This window comes from Bactrocera dorsalis, unplaced genomic scaffold (genome assembly GCF_023373825.1).
Source record: "Bactrocera dorsalis isolate Fly_Bdor unplaced genomic scaffold, ASM2337382v1 BdCtg055, whole genome shotgun sequence".
Classification (NCBI taxonomy): Eukaryota; Metazoa; Arthropoda; class Insecta; order Diptera; family Tephritidae; genus Bactrocera; species Bactrocera dorsalis.
Genome location: NW_026038106.1, coordinates 9,455 through 32,619, shown reverse-complemented (window position 1 = coordinate 32,619; position 23,165 = coordinate 9,455). Strand labels below are relative to the sequence as shown.

At 33.6% G+C, this 23,165-nt stretch overlaps 2 protein-coding genes and 1 long non-coding RNA gene across 7 annotated transcripts; 2 read left to right on the top strand and 1 right to left on the bottom strand.

The window, feature by feature from the left end:
• The first annotated feature begins 105 nt into the window (after positions 1-105).
• Positions 106-14,634, top strand: LOC105231707 (two pore potassium channel protein sup-9). Of its 5 annotated transcripts, none has more exons than XM_049461539.1 (8): positions 106-240; positions 4,508-5,048; positions 9,454-9,736; positions 9,865-10,055; positions 10,158-10,345; positions 11,814-11,846; positions 12,426-12,586; positions 12,668-14,634. In XM_049461539.1, the coding sequence occupies exons 2-8, from the start codon at positions 4,922-4,924 to the stop codon at positions 12,867-12,869; spliced, it is 1,185 nt and encodes a 394-aa protein (XP_049317496.1). In that variant the 5' UTR covers positions 106-240; positions 4,508-4,921; the 3' UTR covers positions 12,870-14,634. The 5 variants fall into 5 exon arrangements, with proteins under 5 accessions (XP_049317496.1, XP_049317494.1, XP_049317495.1 ...); XM_049461537.1 differs by having other exon boundaries at positions 106-290; XM_049461538.1 differs by having other exon boundaries at positions 106-290; positions 4,488-5,048.
• A 3,057-nt stretch (positions 14,635-17,691) lies between these two features.
• On the top strand, positions 17,692-19,725 carry LOC105231705 (G2/mitotic-specific cyclin-B3). The gene is made up of 2 exons (XM_011213128.4): positions 17,692-17,826; positions 17,894-19,725. Exon 2 carries the CDS (start codon positions 18,022-18,024, stop codon positions 19,702-19,704), a length of 1,683 nt encoding a protein of 560 aa, XP_011211430.2. The 5' UTR covers positions 17,692-17,826; positions 17,894-18,021; the 3' UTR covers positions 19,705-19,725.
• A 657-nt stretch (positions 19,726-20,382) lies between these two features.
• On the bottom strand, positions 20,383-20,916 carry LOC115066543 (uncharacterized). Its single transcript, XR_003846108.2, has 2 exons — positions 20,768-20,916; positions 20,383-20,694 (listed from the first exon to the last, which is right to left on the bottom strand). It is a non-coding gene; the product is annotated as an uncharacterized LOC115066543 (long non-coding RNA).
• Positions 20,917-23,165: the final 2,249 nt, after the last annotated feature.

The following is a 23,165-nucleotide window of genomic DNA, read 5'->3' as shown; positions in this document are numbered from 1 at the left end:
ACTTACAATTTAAGTAATTGTCGGAGCGTATAACAAGCATTTGGGGGATGAAGAATGATTTGACAGATTGTTCTCATTTGTTATTCAGCCAAAGAGAGCGACCATCTTGCTCTCCTAGTAACAGCATCACCATCGACAGCACCATTCGCGACGAGCAATATGGTATGCTGTGCTCGCAGGACACAGTAAATTCCATTTAATAATTTTGAGTAGTCAAAGCGCGGATATTCACTTACAAAGGTAAAAACGATAGTCGGCGCGATGTGACACGACGGCAAGAAAATTCTAAAGTATTAATAAAATATTTATGCATATATTAAACATTTTGAGCACAAATGAAGTGAACATTTTTCAAAAATTAAATTCAACAAATTATTGTGAACAGTCCATATAATCCTGGAATGGATGTGTTAAATTTTTTTTACTATATACCATAGCTAGTTTTGTTCCATAATCAAATTTGTTCAAGCCAAACGAATAATAAAACGAAGTGAAAATAACGAAATGGTATTCGCAAAATGTAGCTGAAATAAATGTTTCTTTCAAATCGAAGTGTTTTAAAATATATTAATTTAAAATAAAATTATAAAAATAATACTAATAATTGGGTTATGTATAGTGCAATCGGATTAAAAGTTTGTGGAGGATTATCCTTTTACAAAAGTACATGCATATGTATACGAATATATGGTAGTGTGCAATTTTACACACACATATAATACATGCGCCTAAATGTATGTACCCATTTGCTTGAGAGTTTCATGTAAAAACAAATATTTGAGCCGCATAAATATTAAATTTACAAAGTGTGCTGTGAGAAATATTGCAATTTCTTTTCAGCTTTATACCTGAGCAGCTTCTCAAGTCTTTGGTTATATTTAGCTACTATAATGAATTCCAAAAGCGCCTAATATAAATCAACCGAATACATTCAATACGAAAGATTCCAAATGTATATCATTTCATTTTATATTTGTGTTAATTAATTTTTTCCCGGTGCCGATATTGTCTAGGGCTATACTTCATAATGATATGTTCGCAATTCAAGTAGAAGTGAAGGATAATCGTGAAAATTACGGTTATTTTAAAAGAACCAATAACTGTTTATATTTTTTTAAAGGAGTTGTTTTATGTCTCGTAATTTTTATACCTTGAACACGTATATTGAGATTGCTATGAAGTCTTTAACCAGAAAGAAACGTCGGAGACCCCATACATTCTGCTGATTTGTCGGAACGGTAAAACTATTTATTCGGCAAGACATCTTTGGTGAAGATTATTATTTTCTTATATAGATCTTCGAACATATTATTTAGTTCTGACCTGTATAACATACATACATACACATATGGACATAGGTAACTGCCATACAAACTGCCCGATCAAAATCAAGTTCTTGTAAGGAATAAATTTTATTGGACGAATTGTCTTCACGAAATTTGAAACAGATCATTGCGAAAGCCGAGACCACGATCTCTGAATAAATTGCTCAGATAGTGTCACTATAGCAAATAGCTGCCATTTAAACCGACCGATTGAAATCAACATAAAGCTTTGATGCCCTATGAAATGCACCTGTGCAGGGTATTAGAGCTTCGATGCCGCTGATGTTTTTTGAATTTATAATTTTTTTTCTCATACTACTATGACATAAATATGTTGGGAAAAACATACATACATTTTAAAGAAATAACTTTTAATAAAAGGTTTTGATATAAATAATAAAGCAACAAATGAAAATGTTGTTCACACTAGTTATAATACATATACTTATTTCATTTGCATGTATTATGCTTATTGTGGCGCTATATACATACATACATAAGCAAATGTTTTCACAAGTATATATGTATTAGTTTATGTACTATACATCCATATACCTGACATTTCGCCATACAAATCAAATGCTAATAAGATGCTACTGAGAGCAGAGATTTTTCTCAAATCCAGCGGCAAGAGAGTAACTTTTCATCATTTGTTCAGCCATTAAGGACATGATGCAATTGTCGGCACCATGCCTTCGTGAGTCCTTTGCTCAAAGACGTTTATCAGGATGAAGTTCACAAGTGTGCGGTTTCCAATATGTTTATGTGACTGTAACCACATATATATGTACATATATGAAATCAGACAGACAAGCATAAAGCAGGCAGGCATTTGGTGGAATAGCTCATGAAGTAAATATGTGACAAAGTTTGTTGGAAACATGTGCATTCGGTGGTTTGGTGTTCTTTTCGAAGGATTTCTCGCAAAACTGTTATTTAAATATATTGTATTTAATAACAACTAAGTGATTGATTTCCGTTACGACTCTCTAATAAAAATCACTGTGTGCACGGCTGTACATACCTACGTATATCTATAAAATTAAAAAGTTAAATGAAAAAAATTAAATCAAGCGTGTAATATATACAATTTCCTTGTATATACATACAAATGTATGCATGCATGCATGTATGTGTGAATAAATAAAATAGTACACGGCTGTTACATGGCAAGGCTACATAGTTTCGACGCTACTGGTACTGTGCCTTTTGCCACCAAGATTAACAGCAGTGATATCGTTACTAAAATACTAACAAACATCAGGCGCAACTGAAACTTTACATAGCTTCGCTACAATGTGGCAGATTCATCGTCATATAGCTGCACAAGTGATTTGTATAAATGTGACGTATATTTAGTTGTGTTTTGTAAGGCGTATACTTTGTTAACCTCGTATTCGCTTAAAAATAACACAAGGTCATCGTAGAGTGCAACGTAAATAGTTTCATTATCCTTCTGAGCGGCAGTTATACGAAACCTACATTCTTTTCTATTTTTGATTCTTTTAAAGGCAAATGCCGCACATAAATGTTATATTCTTGTAATTAAAATTCATTTTCCATTTATTTACGGTTATTTTTGAATTAATGTATGTGTGTCGTATTGTGTCAATCTACCATAGTTAGATTAAGAGTTTTGTCTGATCAAATTTGATCCGCACTGATATGTTTATACAAACATTTAATATTGCCTTATAAATATGCGCTTAATAAATTTTTCCACACACTTGTTATAAGTCTTGGACGAATTTTTGGTTTTCCAGTTTGGACGATTTTCAAGCGCTGCATGCTTTTTGTTTTGAATACTTGTGGTCCTGATAGACCACCCAAAAAATTTTTGCAACATTTTCAACTATTGCGTTACCGTGATTCGAGTGGAGGTACAACATTTCAAACAAACTCCTTGTTTTCATGCTAAAAAACGCCGGACAAATATTTTGCGTCGTCAACATATAGCTGCCAAACCCACACTAACTGTCATATAGGGATCAAACCTCACACTAGTATTTTTAATTTTTTTCTCGATTTAGTTTGCGCGTGCGGTTATATATGAACTAGACCGGGCTATAACCACGTAAGCGGTGTCTACGCAAGTAAAGAAGAAGAAGACCGGCGTAAATTTGATCACATGTCAATAATTCGGCTTAACAGAGACTTGTGACCATTATCCCTTCTGCAGGTAGTCGATTTAAATGACACCTTGCAGAAAACGGTGGTCATCATCTTTCTGGGCAATACAACAATTTTCGCCTTAAGTGAACCCAAGTTTTGTCGACGAACAAGAAACGTTGCAGTAACTTCTTCGGATCGAGTTTAAACACCGACGAATACTGCTGTGTGGTGGTATCACGGCTGTACTTGTATGGAGGGAATAATTGCGGAACCCATCGCGCTAACGGTTTTCTTATGTCTCAGGTATCTGGAAGACGTTCAATCGCCGGTCTGTCAATACGAGATTGTAGACTTTTGCCACGTGCTAATCACGGTCACGTTACTGATGTATGTGTATGGCCTTCAGCTCCTTCAGCGAATTTCGTTTTATTCATCATGCACGAAACTTCGAGTATCGAAAAAAACAATGAGATTCAACTTGGTTTTCAACCATTCCAATAGTTGTTGACTTCTTTCCATGTTAAACTCATAAACCCATGTCTCATCGGCGGTTTCCATGGATGTGTGATCGGAATTCGCACGATCAAGCGATCTTCAAAGAGACCTGTTTACGGTACTCTTTTTGAAAAAATATCAGCTTTATCGTGTCGAGTCGAGTAAAACGTGTTTCATACCCAAAATATCCACCACATTCATTCGAATCGGGACTCGGGAGAAATGTCGAGCTCTCTTGACATCTCTCTGACACTTGCGTGACGATTTTCAAGCACCATATCCTTCACTTTTTTAATATCTTCATCAGTTAAGAGGTCGAAGGTGATCCAGAATGTCTTCAACGATCTCTCGACCGCCTTTGAAGGTTTTGTACCTCGTAGGCTTGTGGTTTTGATAAAACTGAATATCCTTTTCCAACATCCGCACACGAAATTTGGTAAGAAATGCAAGATTTGAGATTCTGATGAATTTTTGCTAGAGTATTTTTTTCAATCTCTAAAAATAAGTGCCAAAAATTGTAAACTAAAAATGTTTAAAGTGGGTTCATTTATATAGTTAATGTTTTAAATATTAAGGAAAATACTTCTCATTGAACCATTAAAAAAGAAGAAAAGATAGAAATAATTAATAACAATTCAACATCAGAAATCGAAAACTCTTTAATCATACTGTTGAGACAGCTTCGTATACAAAGTGACACAATTGGATTACTATATTCACAACAACAACAACATAATTCAGCTGTCACTGAGTGTATAAAGGGATCCTGAGCAATATTATAAAATTATTGGATATATTCACACTCATAAACAAATTTAATACATAAATAAGTATAACACAAATAATTGTTACGGGTTTTGAATGCGCTTGGCGCTCAGCGTTTCGACGGTGCCAAGCAATGTATTTTCAATATTCAAAAAGGAAATACAAGTATTCATCATAATCGCAATGATAATGAAGCTAAAAATAAAACTTCGCCTAAATGAAGAATGAAGAAACAAAATGTTCGCACGATATCCTTGATCGTGTGCACATTTACATATTTACTAGTTGGCGCTGCTGTATTTGACTCGCTCGAATCGGAAACGGAAAAGCGGCGCTGGGAAGCACTGCAAGGTGAGTATTAATATTTTAGTCACCGCTTTATGCTTAGCAACCGTAAATATGTCCAGCTGTAGGAAAACGCGTCTATCTACATACAAACGTATACAAAGTCATACCCATGCATACATACATACATATATAGAAATCCTGCCTGATTACATACATATAGATAAATTGGCAAAACGACAAACGCAAGTGGGCCACTTTTGTAAGCACATTAAATAAAGTATGTGCTTGTGCTAAGGTGCTCTCATGCATGAGAGGGTTACGAATACATTGACACACATTTATTTACATTTATGCATCCGGCTAGTCACTTACATGTACGACATGTTTGTAAATTTCTCGTGCACTTCGTACGAGTGGCTTTCTGAACAGATTTTGTTAGTTGACTTTGTTGACGTCAATTGATAATGAACGAATTTATATCGATGGCAATTATTAAAGTACATAACATCTTAAAGGATGGCATCCAACGGTGAAACGAAGCTTATTTAGATGTGACGTTGACCAATATAGTTGGCAGTTTATTTTTTGGTTTCACATGCACATTGTCTAATTGCTTTTTTGCAACTAACGGTTGTTTGGATGGCTGATGTTCGTTTGTTCATGCTGCAAATAACATAAGCAAAAACAGTTATATTGAATTCAATTTTTTAAATGTTAATGATTGAATAACGGTATTTTTAACCAGTTTAATGTATGTGAAGTTCCATATCGTAGGACCTATGTACTCGACCAAATTTGCTATAATCAGTGTTACACTTTTGGAAACATGTATACTATACTATAACTACACATTTCTTTAATACCAAGACTAGGTGAAGTCAGAACAGGTCTTCTTCTGCCTTATTGGTTATACAATTTCTTTAAACAAAAGGAAATCTTTAAAACAAATCTGCAAAGAAAGCTCACCATATTTCGATTTTGAAAAACTCGAAACCGAGTTTTTATAAACCGGACAGGGTATAATAAGTTTGCCACGACCACACATAGGGAGACATCGTAGTCCCTATAAAATATAGTACAGGTTGGCGCACGAATCGTGCTACAAAAACAAATCGTAATAACTTTTTTTTTGTGTGAGCAATCAGCTTACTTTTTCGATTTGCTAGCTTATTATTTACATTTTTTAAAAATGAATACTTTTAATCCGGAAACGAGGGCTTGGATATGCAGTCCGTCATTTCGGTCCAGAGGAAATTCGGAATTTTGGCTGCACTTCCTGGAGTAAACACGTTTGTCGAGTCTGGAAGTATCGCAAGAAGACCGTACCATCGAGATCCGTATATTCGTTTTAAAGAAACAATGGCGGTTTTTGCATCGTAAATTCAGGCAATTCCAAGAGTTTCGACTCGCAACTGATCGGCGGAATTTGGAGTTGGCAGACGACATTATGCGGCTGGAGTTTTGATACAAAATTATTGAAATGCCCGAAGAAGACAATAACTTGACAAACCAGAATGAATCACTGTGTGGTGCGAGGTTTCAATAAGGAGTATTGTCGGGCCATACTTCTTCGAAGAAAACGGTGTAACGGTAACTGTCAAATGACACCGTTATTTAAAGATGTTGAAAGAGTTTTTTTTTATCTAGAACTGCGTTTTTAGCAAGATGGACCGCTGACCTGACTGCACCAGACTTTTTTATGGGGTTATGTCAAGCAAGAGGTGTACAAAACCCAAAAATCTGACTGAATTGGAGCAGTCCATTAAATCGAAATGTAATGCATATATTAAAAAAAAAATTTACAGTTTGTTTTTGTAGCACGATACGTGCGCCATCCTGTATATGTATATCAATGATCAGCGCCACGAGCTGAATCGATTTAGTCATGTCTGTCAGTATATAAGGGACTAGGACTAGCTTTAGTGTTTGTGATATCGATCTGAAAATGTGAACATGTCCTTTTTTCTCCAAAAAGTTGTTCATTTGTCAAACCGACCACTGTACTATTCATTTGCCATATAAACTGACTGATCATAATGAAGTCCTTGCATGAAAAACTTTTTTATTTGACAAGATGTCTCATCTAATTTTGACATATATTTTTATCCAAGACAACATTACGATCTCCGAACAAATTATTCAGGACGGACCATTATATCATATCGCTGTCATATTGGGTTGTCAAAAAAGTCTTGCGGTATTTTCGCTAGTTGGCGCTGAAAGCGCGTAGTTCTAGTTTTAGTTTCGCCGCATCGGGTCATGCTATACCTTTTTGGGAAGCTCATTTCACGCGCTAACACGTGTTTGATTGATTGTCGTTTCTTTTAAGTAGTTCGTGAGTTATAGCGTCGCAAACATGGAGCAAAATAAAGAGAAAATACGGTATATTTTACAGTACTACTACGATAAAGGCAAAAATGCATCTCAAGCCGCCAATAAAATTTGTGCAGTTTATGGACCGATACAGTTTCCATTTCCACCGCACAACGATGGTTTCAACGTTTTCGTTCTGGTGTAGAGGTGGTCGAAGATGCGCCACGCTCCGGAAAGCCTGTCGTCGAAAATTGCGATAAAATCGATGAATGGGTCGAAAGAGACCGGCATAGTAGCAGTCGTAGCATCGGTCAAGAGCTGGGCATGAGTCATCAACAATTCATTTCAATTTCAATAAAAAAAAATTCAATAAAAATACCGCAAGACTTTTTTGACAACCCAATACAAACTGACTGATCAAAATAAAGTTTTTTCATAGACAACTTTTTTTAATTGTGAAGGGTTTTATATCTTAAGTGCCACCAACGTTAAGGTTTTTACTTGTTATTTACTTACTTTAAGTTTTTCACCTAAATTCCCACAATTACGGGTTGTTCGCTTCAACTAAAGAACTCTTGATACGCGGAGAGTTTAAATTTAGATATTTAGGAAGAATTAGTTTGCTCTTGGCGTGCAAAGTATGCTTTCTAAACAAGGATAATATTATAAACTGTATAAATAAACAGCTGGAGATTAACAACGTGAAAAGGACTTTAAAAAAGAGTAAATGGAGCTTGTTTGATTATTTGGGCATAAAGCAAATATAATTACAGTCTGACAAGTAAGAGACAGTTAATGAAAGATTTCGCTCTAATTCCTTCGCGAGCCGATAGAGGGAAGCTTTGTCCTTGATGCATTGTCAACAAAGATTCAGTTGTCGTTGATCTTTTGAAAGAGAATCACGTTAAACGCCATGAGTGCAAGTACAAGCCGCGCTACGAGGCTGTGTTCCTTTGCATCCACCCGAAAGGTCCCAAAATGTCACAATCAGCGGCTGCTAAATATATGTATGAGAAAGTCGAAGGCATTTGTAGAGAAGTGGATACAGCGTTATATAGTGGCTAAAAAAGTCGATGATTTACTAGAACGTGGTTCGATAGGAAAAGTGAACAAAAAAGATGAAAAAAGAATAGTGAATCTGTTTGCCCGGAATCCTGCTTTAACATTGCGGCAAGGACAAGCAAAATTAATGGCAAAAGGTTTAGATATAACCTACGAAACTATCCGAACCCTTCTTCATACTCATGATCTGAATTGGCGCAACACAATGAAGAAGCCTCTGTTGACTGAAAAACTTGTGACAAAGCGACTCGCTTGGGCGCATGAGAATATTGACAGAGATATTGAAAATGCCATTTTTACTGATGAATGTTCTATATGGGCACGTTATGTTTTCACGCGAGCCGGCTCAACTTCCACCAATAGGCTTGTTCAGCGGACCGTAAAACGTGGAATAAAGGTGCATCTTTCGGGCTGCTTCTCAAAAGCAGGGATTCGGCACTTTGTACCTCTTTACTGACAACCTAAATGCCGAGAAAACAATAAAAAATTTACAGAAAGGCTTTACAGACATCTGCCAAATGATGGTTCATCACAAAAAATGAAGATTGGATTCTGCAGGAGGACAACGGTCCTAAACATCGCAGCAAGCTCTGTACTCAGCGGAAAATTCAATCTGGCATCGTTACATTGGATTGGCCGTCGCAGTCGCCCGATGCAAACCCTATTGAAAAAGTGTGGCATATATTAAATAGAAGCTTCGTGGAAGACGCTCATACGAGTAAACTTTGAAGCAGTTGTCTTACGAAATTCGTCGGATCTAGAGATCCTTGCCACTAGAATACGCCGTCGAATTATGTAAGTAGTAGAAAGCATGCCTCGGAGATGCCAAGCAATTATCGACGCCGGTGGTGACTGGACATACAATATTATTGACCAAATTGCATCATTGTTTGTAATGTGTACAATGTATATTTAAATATGAAAGTTTCATAAAATATTTTTTTTTATAAATTATCTCGACCACGCTCTTAATTGACAGACTGTATATCAGAAAGTTCCCCAGAAATTTTAACATAATTTATAAATATATGAAATAAATTAGTATGTATAATATTTTCAAAGCCATATTTCAATGATGCTTCTTACTTTTCAGCTGTGGAAGATATGATTATACGAAAATACAATATTTCACAAGAGGACTTCAAAGTGATGGAGACAGTTGTGCTTAAGTCAGAACCACACAAAGCTGGCCAACAATGGAAATTCACTGGTGCATTTTATTATGCAACAACAGTGTTGACGACTATCGGTTACGGCCATTCCACGCCAAGCACAATCGGTGGCAAACTCTTCACAATGTGTTATGCAATTGTGGGGATACCATTGGGCCTTGTGATGTTCCAAAGTATTGGAGAAAGAGTGAATAGACTGAGCAGGTTAATTGCCTATTAAATACAAAATATATTTACAAATAACATGCATATTTCTTATGTGCCATGTATTTGCAAATTTAATTGTGAAAATTTTTCTTTTACATTTTGCTTTCGTTTTTCATTCACTACAGCTATGTTATACAAGCAGTGAGGAAGTCACTACGTTGTAAACGAACTGCGGCTTCTGAAGTAGATTTAATATGCGTTGTGACAACGCTGAGCTCTTTAACGATAGCTGGTGGTGCTGCGGCTTTTTCACGCTACGAAGGTTGGAGCTATTTCGATTCAGTATATTACTGCTTTATTACTTTAACTACAATAGGTGAGTGTTCCTGCCATAAATGTGCTGTAAAAGTTTTCGAAATGAAATTATCAATTTACATACATACATACATGTGTATAAATGCATTTGTTTTTCATTTAGGTTTTGGAGATATGGTAGCTTTACAAAAAGATAATGCACTCAACAACAAACCGCAATATGTGATGTTCGCATTGATATTCATATTGTTCGGTTTGGCAATTGTTGCCGCCTCGCTGAATCTGCTAGTATTGCGGTTTGTTACAATGAATACGGAGGATGAACGAAGGGATGAAGCACAAGCTATGCAGGTGCAGAATCATTTCAATACTAATAATTTATTTTTATATACATTAGTAAATATTATTTTTCAATAATACTTTAACAATTTTTTTAATCAAATCTTTGAAATCTTTTAATATTTGATATTGATGTTGAATTCCTATAGAATTAGATAACCCCTTTACGTTTTTTTCCAACTTGATTAAATTTAAAAAAGGGCAAATCGAAATATATTAGGCTAAATGAGTGTGCCATAAGGTTTTTGAATTGCTTTAATTATTTGAATCTCTTGGGAAGAGAATTCGTACATATAATCTAAAAAACAGCACAAATTAAGACTAAAAGTTGAACTAGCTTAAAGCTTTTTCTAAGGGCTTTCCATTTGCGCAAATGGTTTCTATAAATCCTTATAACAATAAATAGTTGTATTGTGAGTAATTTAATAAGAACTAAATATTATATATATTATTTAAGACTTGTTCATTTATAAAAAGGCTTTTCGGTTCGAATAAAAAGTTATTTTCATATTGCATAATGGTGCAAACTTGACGGAAGATACATAGGCTCTTAATAAGGAAAACAGTTGCAATTGTCATTAAGTGAAATTAGATTCTTTTATAACGCAAATTAGGTGATGCAGCACCGAACTATGAGTATTCGCACGGGCAAGCAAAGTTTTTGATTGCAAAATAAGTTTAAAGTTACGCAAGCCATGGCCAGCTGTTGCTGGTAAACCTTAACATTTGAAATTAATTTAGGATTTATACGCAACTGAGTGGAATATCAATTTTTCAAATATGTATATACATACCATATATCTTCTCATTTAAGTGAGCTAATATTTTGGTTATTATAAATAGGAGCCTAAGTTACTATGAAAAAATCCTTAAAGGCTTATGCATGTAATTAAATTGAAATTGGGCCTTCATTTGCAATGCACGATTTACATAACTACTTTCATATACACTAACACTTACAAAGAAAATTTACGCTATACCAGAATTGAAAAGTTAACCAACAGAATTAAAAAAATACATTTTTTCTGAGAAAATTAAGTAGTGGAGTTTTCATAATAATGCATACAGAGATTTTTCAAAAAATATAATTGAGTTTTTCTTAAATTTTTTTTATATTTTTTAATTTGCAACTTTCAATTACCGCTTCATATTTTTGAAAAAATTATATCTATCATTAATGCACAGGTTTGAATCATTACAATTTTTAAAATTTGGCACTTTATTGCATGCCAATGCTTCAATTCGTTTTTTCATGATCATATTAAAATATTTTTATTAAAAGAATCGTTAAAATTTGCACATTTTAAATTTTTAACTAAAAAGCTTACAAACTATAATATCACAATGATAATATATTTCCAATTTACTTTTATTTTTAATTTTTTGATTTCAATGAAAACGATAATAAATGTAAAAACAAATATGTTTTCTTTTAATTTTCTTTACAAAAATGTATATTGGACCACGAACAATACAATAGTTTATAACCAAGTCCAATATTTGGACAAAAGAGGTGATTGCGGTTTTCAATTAAAAATTTAAAACAAACGTTTAATAATAAATAAACATAAAAATACAATATTTTCTAATACTTACTTAAGCCCGAGACTCAAATCTCTATACCTGTCTACAAGTTCAAGACAAACAGAAAGAAAAAATAAACTACTGCATATTATAGCCACATAAACATAATAACTACTTTCAAAAATACAATGAAAAACTATTTTATTTATTCTGGTTTAAAATATCAACACTAGCTAACATTGAACAAGGAATACAAAGCAACTCAAATTTTTAAAACTCGGTTACAACATAATTTGTTTAATTATAATATATATAAAATGTAGTATGTTAAAAAAGTTGTGAAAAATTGAAAAAAGACAAACATTTTTCTTAATTTAATAGTTAAAAAAGAAATCGTGAAAGTTTTGTTTTTAATTAAAAATTCAATTCAACTTTGTATTCCCTGCATCAAAGACTCAAACTGCCCACATTTCAGAAACACATATTTTTTTTATTATTTCTCCCAAAATGCCAAACATACCTACAAATTTTAATTACTAATAAGCCTGGTTTCGTAAACGTTTTTCAGGCTTTACAAGTTGCTGTTAAATTAGAAGGTGACGTCATTACAGCAAATGGCTCCATTTTAAGTGGATATGAAGGTCATGAAGTTCAGTCAAATAGTAGTGGCTCAACTACATCCATGTGTTCATGTAGCTGTGCACGTTTTAGTGCAAATCGTCATAAAACGTAAGTACATTCGTGTTGCAATTGTTTATTATTAAGGCATTTTAATTTATATATTCTTTATAATTTTTATATATATGAAAGGCATCAATACAAAGCGCGTCGTTCACCCTCGCATATACGTCATTTATTGCCGGAAGTTGTACCAATGCAGGACTTAAGCTACGATACACACAGCCTCAATGCCGACGGGCTCGATATCGTGGATACATCATCAGTCTCGCCTTCGAAACCACACAGACAATTACTCAAACGCAATGTTTCGCTACTATCTTTTCGTATTTAAAATACAATTACTATTAATGAAGATAAATTAAGTATTATAGGTACATACATTAATAAGTAGGTATGCTTAAATACAATAATTTTTATTAGCCGGTAATTAAAGCTTTTCACAATGCTTTGTTGTGTGCTTCATGCAGGCGGTACCGTTGTGTATGTGGTATACATATTTAAATATTTATAAATAGTTGTTGGGTCGCTACCTTCATTCTAAGGGTACCTGCAGAGTGGACGCTCAAAGACGAGCCGAGCGCAGAGCTGACAAAAGTTAGAAATCAGCTTCGAAATTGTGTGCGTAATTATTTTAATGCCAATTTGCACAGGCAGCGCAAAGTGCACGTTGACCAAAGCCGCAGCCAAAACTGATCAATCCGAGAAAGTTGAAACGTTTTTCGGCACCGACTCGACTGTTGCATTGTTCATTTGCATATCGGTTTAGTGATCTCACATTTTGCTTACAAGGGATTAGCATGAATGTGGTAGAACAATACTTAAATTTTCAATATTCATTTAATATTTTCAAGGTTAAATTTATAACGGCAATTCCCTAATTTATTAAATATCCGCTATTAATATTTTCAAAGTCAAATTTATGACGGGAGTTTCCTAATCTATCGTGAAGTAATAAAAATCCGTTTTTACGCCCAATTTTTTTTAGCTTTTTCTCTCAAAACATTCAATAATAAATTGTATATCTTCTTTTAAATAAAGTGATATTCGAACTAAATCGTGCGGTTAACATAAACTGTTACGAACAAGAAACAAAACAGAACAGTATAACAGCAAAGTACGCGCGGAATTCAGCGCTGAATATGGCATTCACTTTGCATTATGTAAAATTGATAAGCGCTGATCGAAATCAGTTTTGCGCTCGATTCGCGTTTGAGCGTCCACTTTGCAGGCACCCTAATGCAGATTACATTATGCACTTTTTTGCGCTTCATTTGCGAATATGTATGTATGTAAATATTAAACAAAATCTTAAAGAAAATACTTATAATTAGTTAGGTAGGTGTAAAGCTTAGCGAAAGCCTATCAGTCAATAGATTTCCTTAATATTAGCAATTGAAATGCTCATAATAAGAACGTTTGCTTATCTTAAAGGCTTAGGATATTCCGCGCTTTATTACTAAGCTCATTAAAGGATTTTTAACTTTTTATTTTAGACTTTGGATATTAAAATCTTTGAGAATGAGTAGCAATGCTAAGTAATTAAAACATTTTAATTTTTTACTAAACAAATACATAAAAGTATGTATGTATTTTTGTAGAAATGTTAAGCCATCAATATCTTTCTTTAATTTACACAAATATGAGAACACGATGCATACTATGTAGTTAGTCAAACGCGCTCATTTCTATTAATTTTTTTGCACAAATTGATGTTTGTTACAAAAGAATGTACATACTACCGTCAGGCCTCCAAAAAAGCTGAATATTAATATGCTCAACCAGATAAAAATGTTGCTCTAAAAAAGGCTACAAAAGGGATTGACCACTTTTTAATCCAAAAATATGTATTTTTTTCTAAACATGAACATTTAAAAGTGCCCAATGATCATTTTAATACCCACAATAGCCGCTTTTAAGTTATTGGAAGGACTGTTACTCTGGCGATCTAAGCCTGTTTCGATCGTAAAATAGTAATACCTTTTGTACGAAGGTAAAAGCTTCACCAGATAAAGACAAAAGTTATATAAAAACTCCAAACGTTGCGATTACATTTTTTTATATGCGCGGTTTTTTTTAAATAAATATGGAAAACCATTTAAGTTTTGTATACACCACTTAAATAGTTCTTTACGCAAGAAACAAATTTCTTTTTCTGAAGAAATATAAAAAAACTATTTTATTAGTCAACTTTTAAATCGCACTTTTAAATGTTATTTTGTGAAATAGAAAATATTGAAACAGTTCCATCACTGCCAAATTCATAACCTGATACAAAAGTCAAATCCGTAGCAAGAGTACTCTATGTCAAGGGGTACAAATTTTAAACTGGCACATACAAACATACATAACCGCAAAGAAATATACATGCAAGGCTTTAGCAATTAAAGCTTACGTTTTCAAAATTAAGAAAATTGTTAAACTTACTTTATAAATACTTTAGCTATTTTTAACTTTGTTTTAGTTTTTTTTTTTATTTTTTAATTTTTTAATTTTGTTTTAGTTTTTTATTGTTTTTTAATTTTTTTTAATTATATCTTATAGTTTAAAAAGTTTAAATATCATACATTGTTCAAAAGTTTGAACAGAATAGTAGAATTATTTAACTATTATAATATTTACTATTTTGTATTTTTTTAATGTTAAATAAAAACTTTAATAAACTCTGGATTTAATTCATAAGTTCGCAAAGCTCATGCGAATACCATTTAGACAGATACAAAAGATGGGAGCAAAGATCATTCATTCGCACCTCCAAACTCATATCATTTAAAAAACGTTACCTTCGAAATACCTTATTACCTACATATATACAGAGATATTTATGCATATATAACTGTGTTGCAACTAACCTATACATAAATGCTTAACATATGTATATAGGTACCAACACAATATAGGCATAAAACCAATCTACTAAAAATTTTAATATCATCGACTCTTTTTCAAGACTCATCAGTTATCGAATTTATGGTATATAATAAATATTTAATAAACAACAATTATAAATATCGAATTGGATACTAAGAATCAGGCGCATAAACCTACGGGTGCAAATGAAATGGTAATGTGATCTAAATAAGTTTAAATATTCTACAGTTATAACTTAGTAGCTTTTGGTAATTCCGGTTGACATATATTGTACAATATGCATATGAAAAACGTATTTATACATATATATGTATGTTTATTTATGAAATGTACAATCAACTTTTTATTTTAAGTATTATTAAGCACCTATGATTTTTATACTACAAATACTTGTATGTATACTCAACACGTTGCCATTTCATTTGAAATATTTGAATCGTTTTCTTATATGACCATTGTATTGTATATTCAAAAATTCATAATTACATATATACAAGGCCAAATTTAGATATAAGCCACTCCCATTTTACTATTTCTTTTAAAAATTTTACCATTAGGAATTACTTATAATAGTTTTTATACTTACATAGATTGGATCTTAAAAAATATTCTAAGTAGATATGTACGTACTACCTATGAAAGTAGGTGTTTGCCACAACAGTTCAGTTGTTTACCATGTTAATGTACATAAATGCATGTAGCATTAAAGAGCGGTACTCGCAAATGAAGAGGCATTTTTTTCTCTTTTCTTATAAAAAAAAGTAATAAAAATCCGTTGAAAGACTTTGTAATATAGAGAACACTGGAAAATACAAATAAATTTACATTTATGAAAAAAAATGGGTCGGTTGTCTTATTCACAATTTAAAGTAGATTAATAGAATGTTTCTAAAGTAAAATGTTCCAATAAGTTTCTATTTGCAAGTTGTCAAGAACACACGACTATAACAAAACTATACTATATACAAAACTATAGAAATTGACGGTTTGGATGATCACTCCAACGACAGGCGGATTTAGGAAACGGAACGGATTTTTATCTGACCAAGGACTGTCAACTCGACACCATTCCTCGAAATTACTTCAGGAATGTTTTCTGGCGTTACAGCAACAAAGGCTTACATTCTAACTTTAGATTACAATCATCTGAAGATACTTTCCTGTTTCTATATTTCTTAATATAAATATCCGTTGTATGCAGAGGTCGGTCCCTCAACAAATAGATTTCAGTTATCATCAACTGTGTAGAAATAAATATGTATGCATTCACATTTTAAAATTGTGGTGTTCTAAAACGGTTTATATTGCTTCCACGCCATAAACGCCTCTGAAAATTAAAAAAACTGCCAAATTAAAAATTGAATTAAATTACGGATAATAAATATATGTGAGCTGGTCTACGAAAAGGGAGCTAACGTGCGAAAACTATGTAGTTTTCTGGGAAACAGCTGTTAAAAATAAACAACTCTCATCTTCCATCCGAATCAACTAAAAAGTGAAAATTGATCTTTTGACACCTAAGCCCCCTTTCCGTAGACCAGGTCACATATACATATTTGAATGGATGTAACCTAAAAACTGGGCACGATAATATCAGCTGATGTATCCGGCAAGCCGAATCAGCATACGTCAACACAGTTGCTTGCGACGGAAGCGAGCGGGGGGTTGCCGCTGCTGGCCGCAGTGGTTGGGCAATGAATTCATATGCCAGCAGAATGTTCCAATGCAAACAAAGAGCTTTGCGGCATTTCAGCTTTGCTGCCTTCATGCGATCGAGCCAGGCATGTATATATTGCCTCTTTAAAATGTTCAGGGAAATGAATACCGCTCTGTCAGATCACCAAATTGGCAGTTCATTGCTAGCAATGAATGGCAAAATATATTCAGCAAGAAATTGCTAAACATTAGCAACGTGCAGTCTACATTCGCAATATTGCTAGCAATCCAGATTATTAGCAAACTTAAATTGCCTGTCGAGTTGCCACTTTACGCACAAAAACACAAAGCGTGCCACCCGAACACGAAAAGCACAGTCCTTTCGTCTTTTCTCGTCGTCCCCTCGCTAACAAAAAGCGGCTTGACGGACAAAAGAGTTCGTGTGTGAACAGGCAATAACCAATTTAACAAGCTAATTTTGATTCATTCTTTAACTTTTCGTTTAATATATTAATTATTCTATAATCTATATTATTATTAAAATGAGGTATGAAAGTTAAAAATATTTAGTTTCGAAAATTATATGCAAAAAATTTAATATTGCCTTATGGTCACGTAAAGTTCGAAATGCAACCCTTCGTTAATTAACCACAGCTAACATTGTAACGTGTAGCAAAGATGCTCATTTGTGTCTTTGCGAACGCCGTTAAGCGTAGAGCGGCATAATTTCTGTCCAGGTGTTTTTGAAATTAGAATATTGTTTGGTAGGTGAATATTTTGTATATCAATTCTTTAAGTAGTGTATAATTGTTTTGTTATTTTTTTTTATAGAAAGTTAAATGCCAAAATTAGAGCACGCTAAATGAATGATTAAAGACGAAAACAGCCGCAGTGATCTAGAGATAGTGTAAATTGAGACGCATATTAAAGGACGAAAATTGCACGCATTATTATTAAAAATGGCGCCAACAAAGAATACCCGTGCAGTTTCTAAACAAGCTGTAACGACAACTATGAACTCATTGTTACCTCAGCCACGGAAAACACTTAATAGGCGAGGCACAATCAATGTCCAGGATCAAAATGTTGATGTTATCCAGACGCGCGGCAAACGTAAAGCCGAACATAGTCCGGCTAAAAATGAAAAAGTTAAGCGATCAGCGCTTGGTAATCTCACAAACAACGTAAAATTAACAACAATGACGACGAGTAAAATGCATACTGAAGAAAATTTGAAGCCAAACCAAAATTTGACAAAGAGAAAGGAAACGCACATAATTGGGACACATGCGCAAGTGCTTAAAGAAACGCAAAACATTATCGGAAATGTGGACATGGGTGAACGTAATATTTCGCAAAAGAAAATGGCAACCAGGGCGAGTACGCGAAATGCTACCATTTCCAAATCAACGATTGCCAAATTTCTGGTAGATAATTATGCAAAGCCTAAACCGAAGATTGAACCTATACCATCACCGCCAACACTAAGATTGCCTGTTTTGGCGCCACCCTCTCCAGTATTAGCCACAGTGCCAATAAAACCATCTCTGCCCAATAAGCCAGTACGAAGAATTTCCAATGAATTCAATAAAACTGAAGAAAGTTTGTACATGTCGGCACTGGAAGATATTTCTAGTTCCGAGTCAATTCGCTTATCTGGTAATTTCGAAGCTGCAAAGCGACGTTCGGCATTACTATTACAAGAGAAGAAGAAAATTGAAGGTACGCCTGATAAAGAAATTGGTGATAAACCACCGCCTACATCGGTGCCGGAAGGCGTTGAAGATTTTGACAAGGCTAACTGGAATGATATCTTTCAAGTATCTCACTATGCCATGGATATATTTAATTATATGAAATCACGGGAGGAAGAGTTTCCTATTACAGATTATATGGAAAAACAAATACATTTGACCAAATGGATGCGCACATTATTAGTTGACTGGATGGTCGAAGTGCAAGAGACATTCGAATTAAATCATGAAACACTCTATTTGGCGGTAAAAATTGTGGATCTCTTCTTATGCCGCGTTATTATCAATAAGGATGTACTGCAATTGCTTGGTGCATCTGCACTTTTTATCGCATGCAAATTCGATGAACGAACACCGCCCTTAATTGAAGATTTTCTTTATATATGTGATGGCGCGTATAAACATAATGAATTAATACGTATGGAAATGACGACACTCCGAACTATAAATTATGATCTTGGCATACCGTTGTCATATCGATTTTTACGACGTTACGCCCGTTGCGCCAAAGTTTCAATGCCAACGCTCACATTAGCACGTTATATTTTAGAATTGTCACTAATGGATTATGCAACTATTCAATTTAGCGATTCAAAACTTGCTTGTGCAGCTTTATTCATGGCTTTGCGGTTAGATGGCGATACAAACCCCTGGACATTGACGCTGGAATACTATACTGGATATTTGTTGACAGATTTCGCTGAAATTGTACCCATTTTAAATGCTACATTGCATCGCAAACCTAAAGTAAAGACAATACGTAGTAAATATTCACATAAAATATTCCATGAAGTTGCCAAAGTCCCACTACTTACCACTGAAGAACTCTTTGAGAACATTTTAGACCTAAATATTAGTATAAAACTTGATGAATCTAATAGTTCGTAAAATATATATTTAGCTAACTTAGTTGAAGACTTATTCATTTCATAATTACCAGTAATCAACCCAAATCACGACATACTGAGCATTTAATAAACGTCAACTGCATTATATATATAAAACAGTACCAACCTCACACATACATAATACTTTTAGATTTAAGCCATATCGAAATTAAATTAGTTTATATATTTTTGTTTTATCTTTTAAGTTATTTTAATAATGAAACTAAACATTTGATAAACATTTGCATTTGCAGTTTGTAGTTTGTATTTCGTTATAATTTTATTATGCAATCAAAACAAACAAATCCGCGCGTAATGCAATTTTTGCGCTGTCATAGAAAAAAACGCTTAATGACATTTTATTTAATTATTTAAACATATTTCAGAAATTATATTTTATGTAGTCATTTAGTTGCACAGCTAAGCCTGCACGTGAACAATATGGCTCACTACAAAAATGAGGACTGACGGAATTCTACACCTAACTTAAGGAACATACGCAAAGGGATAACCTACGCATTTCCATTGCCATAGCAAAAGCAATTCAACTTTGTAAACTTACTCTATCAGAACTATGTAAATTTTAATAAAGAAACTCCCAAAAGCCATTTTTGTTATAATATTTAAATTTGTTTCATATGGTTCCCATAGCGTTTTTTGTTTTTTTTTTTGTGGTTCAACTTCTAAATCCATTTTAACAATTTATTTACGCTTACTAGTTATATAGTTGAGGCTTTGTGTTCCAAATTTTTTAAATAAAGATATACGTTGAAAAATAATCTGACTCATTTCTTGTAAATTTTATCTTAAAAGGCTCTTTCTTTTTTCGGGATAGATAAAAATATATGCGCATAGTTAAAAATTCATGCATATGGCATGTACGGACATATGTATGTATGTATGTATGCATGTACAAATGTATGTATTTTTTCTAAATGCAATGTTTGTCGTGTCGTCCTTTGATTCATGAAACTGTTGCCTTTTAGATGCGCTAAAAAAAATTTTAATACAGAAACAATGCATTTAACATCTTTCAGCAATTTTCTTTCCACAAATTTTTCTACCTACGGCAGCTGTGGCACTTCTTATTGGCTGTTTATATGCTTAAGAAACTATTATTCCTTATTCCTTCTTGATTCGCAAACTGTGCTTGCACGGATATTAGTTACCGACATCGGAAGAAAGAAAAACTGTCAAAAATAGGTAGATACATATGAACATATTTATACATACATACATACATATATATATATAGAGGTATACATATATATACATTAGAGGTCAAAAATACAACTAAGTTCTTTGATTATGATGATTATTTGTTTTTCATTTTGTTGCCATATATGTAAAGTACATAAGAAAGATTTAAAATAATCAAACTTCAGCATCTTTTAAATTGCCAGGTTTACAAAAAACTATAAGACGGAGGACCTTTCCGTTACACTTAAGAGCTCATATTTAGAGAAACTTTCTTAGTGGTGTCTAAAGACTTATTTTTCAAAGTACCAAGAGAAAAAAAAATTTTTTTTGGCCCACACTAATGCACATACATACATATCCATAACTACATGAGTACACATTTGTTATTCCTTTGTATTTAGTACATTTACAGCTGCGCAGACGTCCAAGGATGCTGTAGCAGTTTTCAAAAATTATTGTATGTACACAATTGCAAATTTATGTTATGTAATGCTATTTTGGAATACTGAGAAATTGGGAAATATTGCTCTGAATTAACTTGCATACGATCGTACACATGTACATACATATGTATGTGTACATTTGCGTAAATTGATTAAGCGTCCATAGTAATACATACATACATATATCGAAAGTTAACATACATACATACATATCTACCTACCTATGAAATTTATATGTATTTTCTCATCAAATTCTTATCGAAAACTGCAATTAATATTAATTTTTTTACTCAGATTTACAGACTTTTATTAAGGGGTTATATAAATTGAATTTTTTATTATTATTTTATCTTATTAAATTATACAACACCTCTAGAATATTGTGCAAAATTTTTATGTTCCTCCGAGTAATAGTTTCGCAGTTACAGTCTTGAGCACTTGTGAGTTCGAGGCCAGCTAAGCTCTCGAAACGGAGTTTTGAAGTCGATTAATTCTTAAAGACTTGGCCGAAGGATTTTTTCCGATTAAAACTATTAGAAAAACAATGTCGCAAAATTTAAATTTTTTTGGAAATGTCTGCCAAAAATCCAATATTAAATATTTTCTCCTTCGTCCAAGTTCAAAGTTAAGGCTTTAAGTAAAACACGTATTAGGTGATCCCAAAAGGAGTTATACTGCCAACCTGCTGGGGGAGCAGAGGAAGAGGAAGGCCCCCAATCTATTGCAAAGACCAATTGAAGAAAGACCCGGCTGTATTTGGAATCTCCGGTTGGCACCAAACAACGAAAAGGAAAAATGATTGTCGCGCTGTTATAAACTCGACTATAACCGTGTAAAAGGGGTGATAAAAAAAAGAAGATAGTGACTCGATCCGAAGAATTTCTTCGGAGATTACACCGTTACTTCGGACAAGAACCGACACCAAATTTTCTGAAGTTATATCGTAAAATGAAAAAGATCTCTATACAAGCACTTCATTGCGATAGTTCAGTTTGCATGATAGTTTTACACTATTGTGGTCTGATATCGGTCATTCTGAAAAAGGCGCAGTTTCTTGCTGAGCAAAAGTTGGGTTCAAAATTTGAGGTCGATATCTCAAGAGCTGATACATATGCAGTCAGTCAGACGGATGGACAGTCGGAAAAACTCCAAAGATATATACAAATTAAATTTCATGTGCTAACCCGATGGCGAAAAAATAAAACACAACACAAAAAAGAACAAAAAATGGAAAAAAAATCATACAACTGGACATTCTGAACGCATGTTCTCTTTACCCGTGATTATTCATACATACAAAGATAAGAAAATCAAAAAAACAATAAAGTAGCTGCAAGTCAATAATGCAAGTCAATAACAAAAAAATCAGAAGCAATTGTGTTAGGCTGATGAAGGTCTGCTGGTAACGCGCAGTGTACCCGTAAACATGCATAAAAGCTAGAGCCCACCACCATACAAAGACCTTAGAGACCTTAAAGACTTACAGTGGCTCCTCTGCAACAGTAAAAGGCAATCGATGTCTTCTTTGCTCTATTCTGAATGTCAGGCTTCTATGAAAGCTACCTATCTAGGACAAGCATCAAATACTTCTCTGTATCCGCAGGTTGTAAGCGGATCTTTCCCATACGCGACAAGGGTGTCTCCAGGATCTTGTATTTCCTAGTAAATAAAACGTTCAGTTTTATTTGGGTTAAAGGCGAGGCTATTTCTGGTCGTCAGTTGGTTACGATGTGGAGATACCTTTGCGGTACTCTAAATATTCATTTGACCATAATTGCTATATCGCCTGTATAGGTAATCTCTTGGCAGCCACGATTCT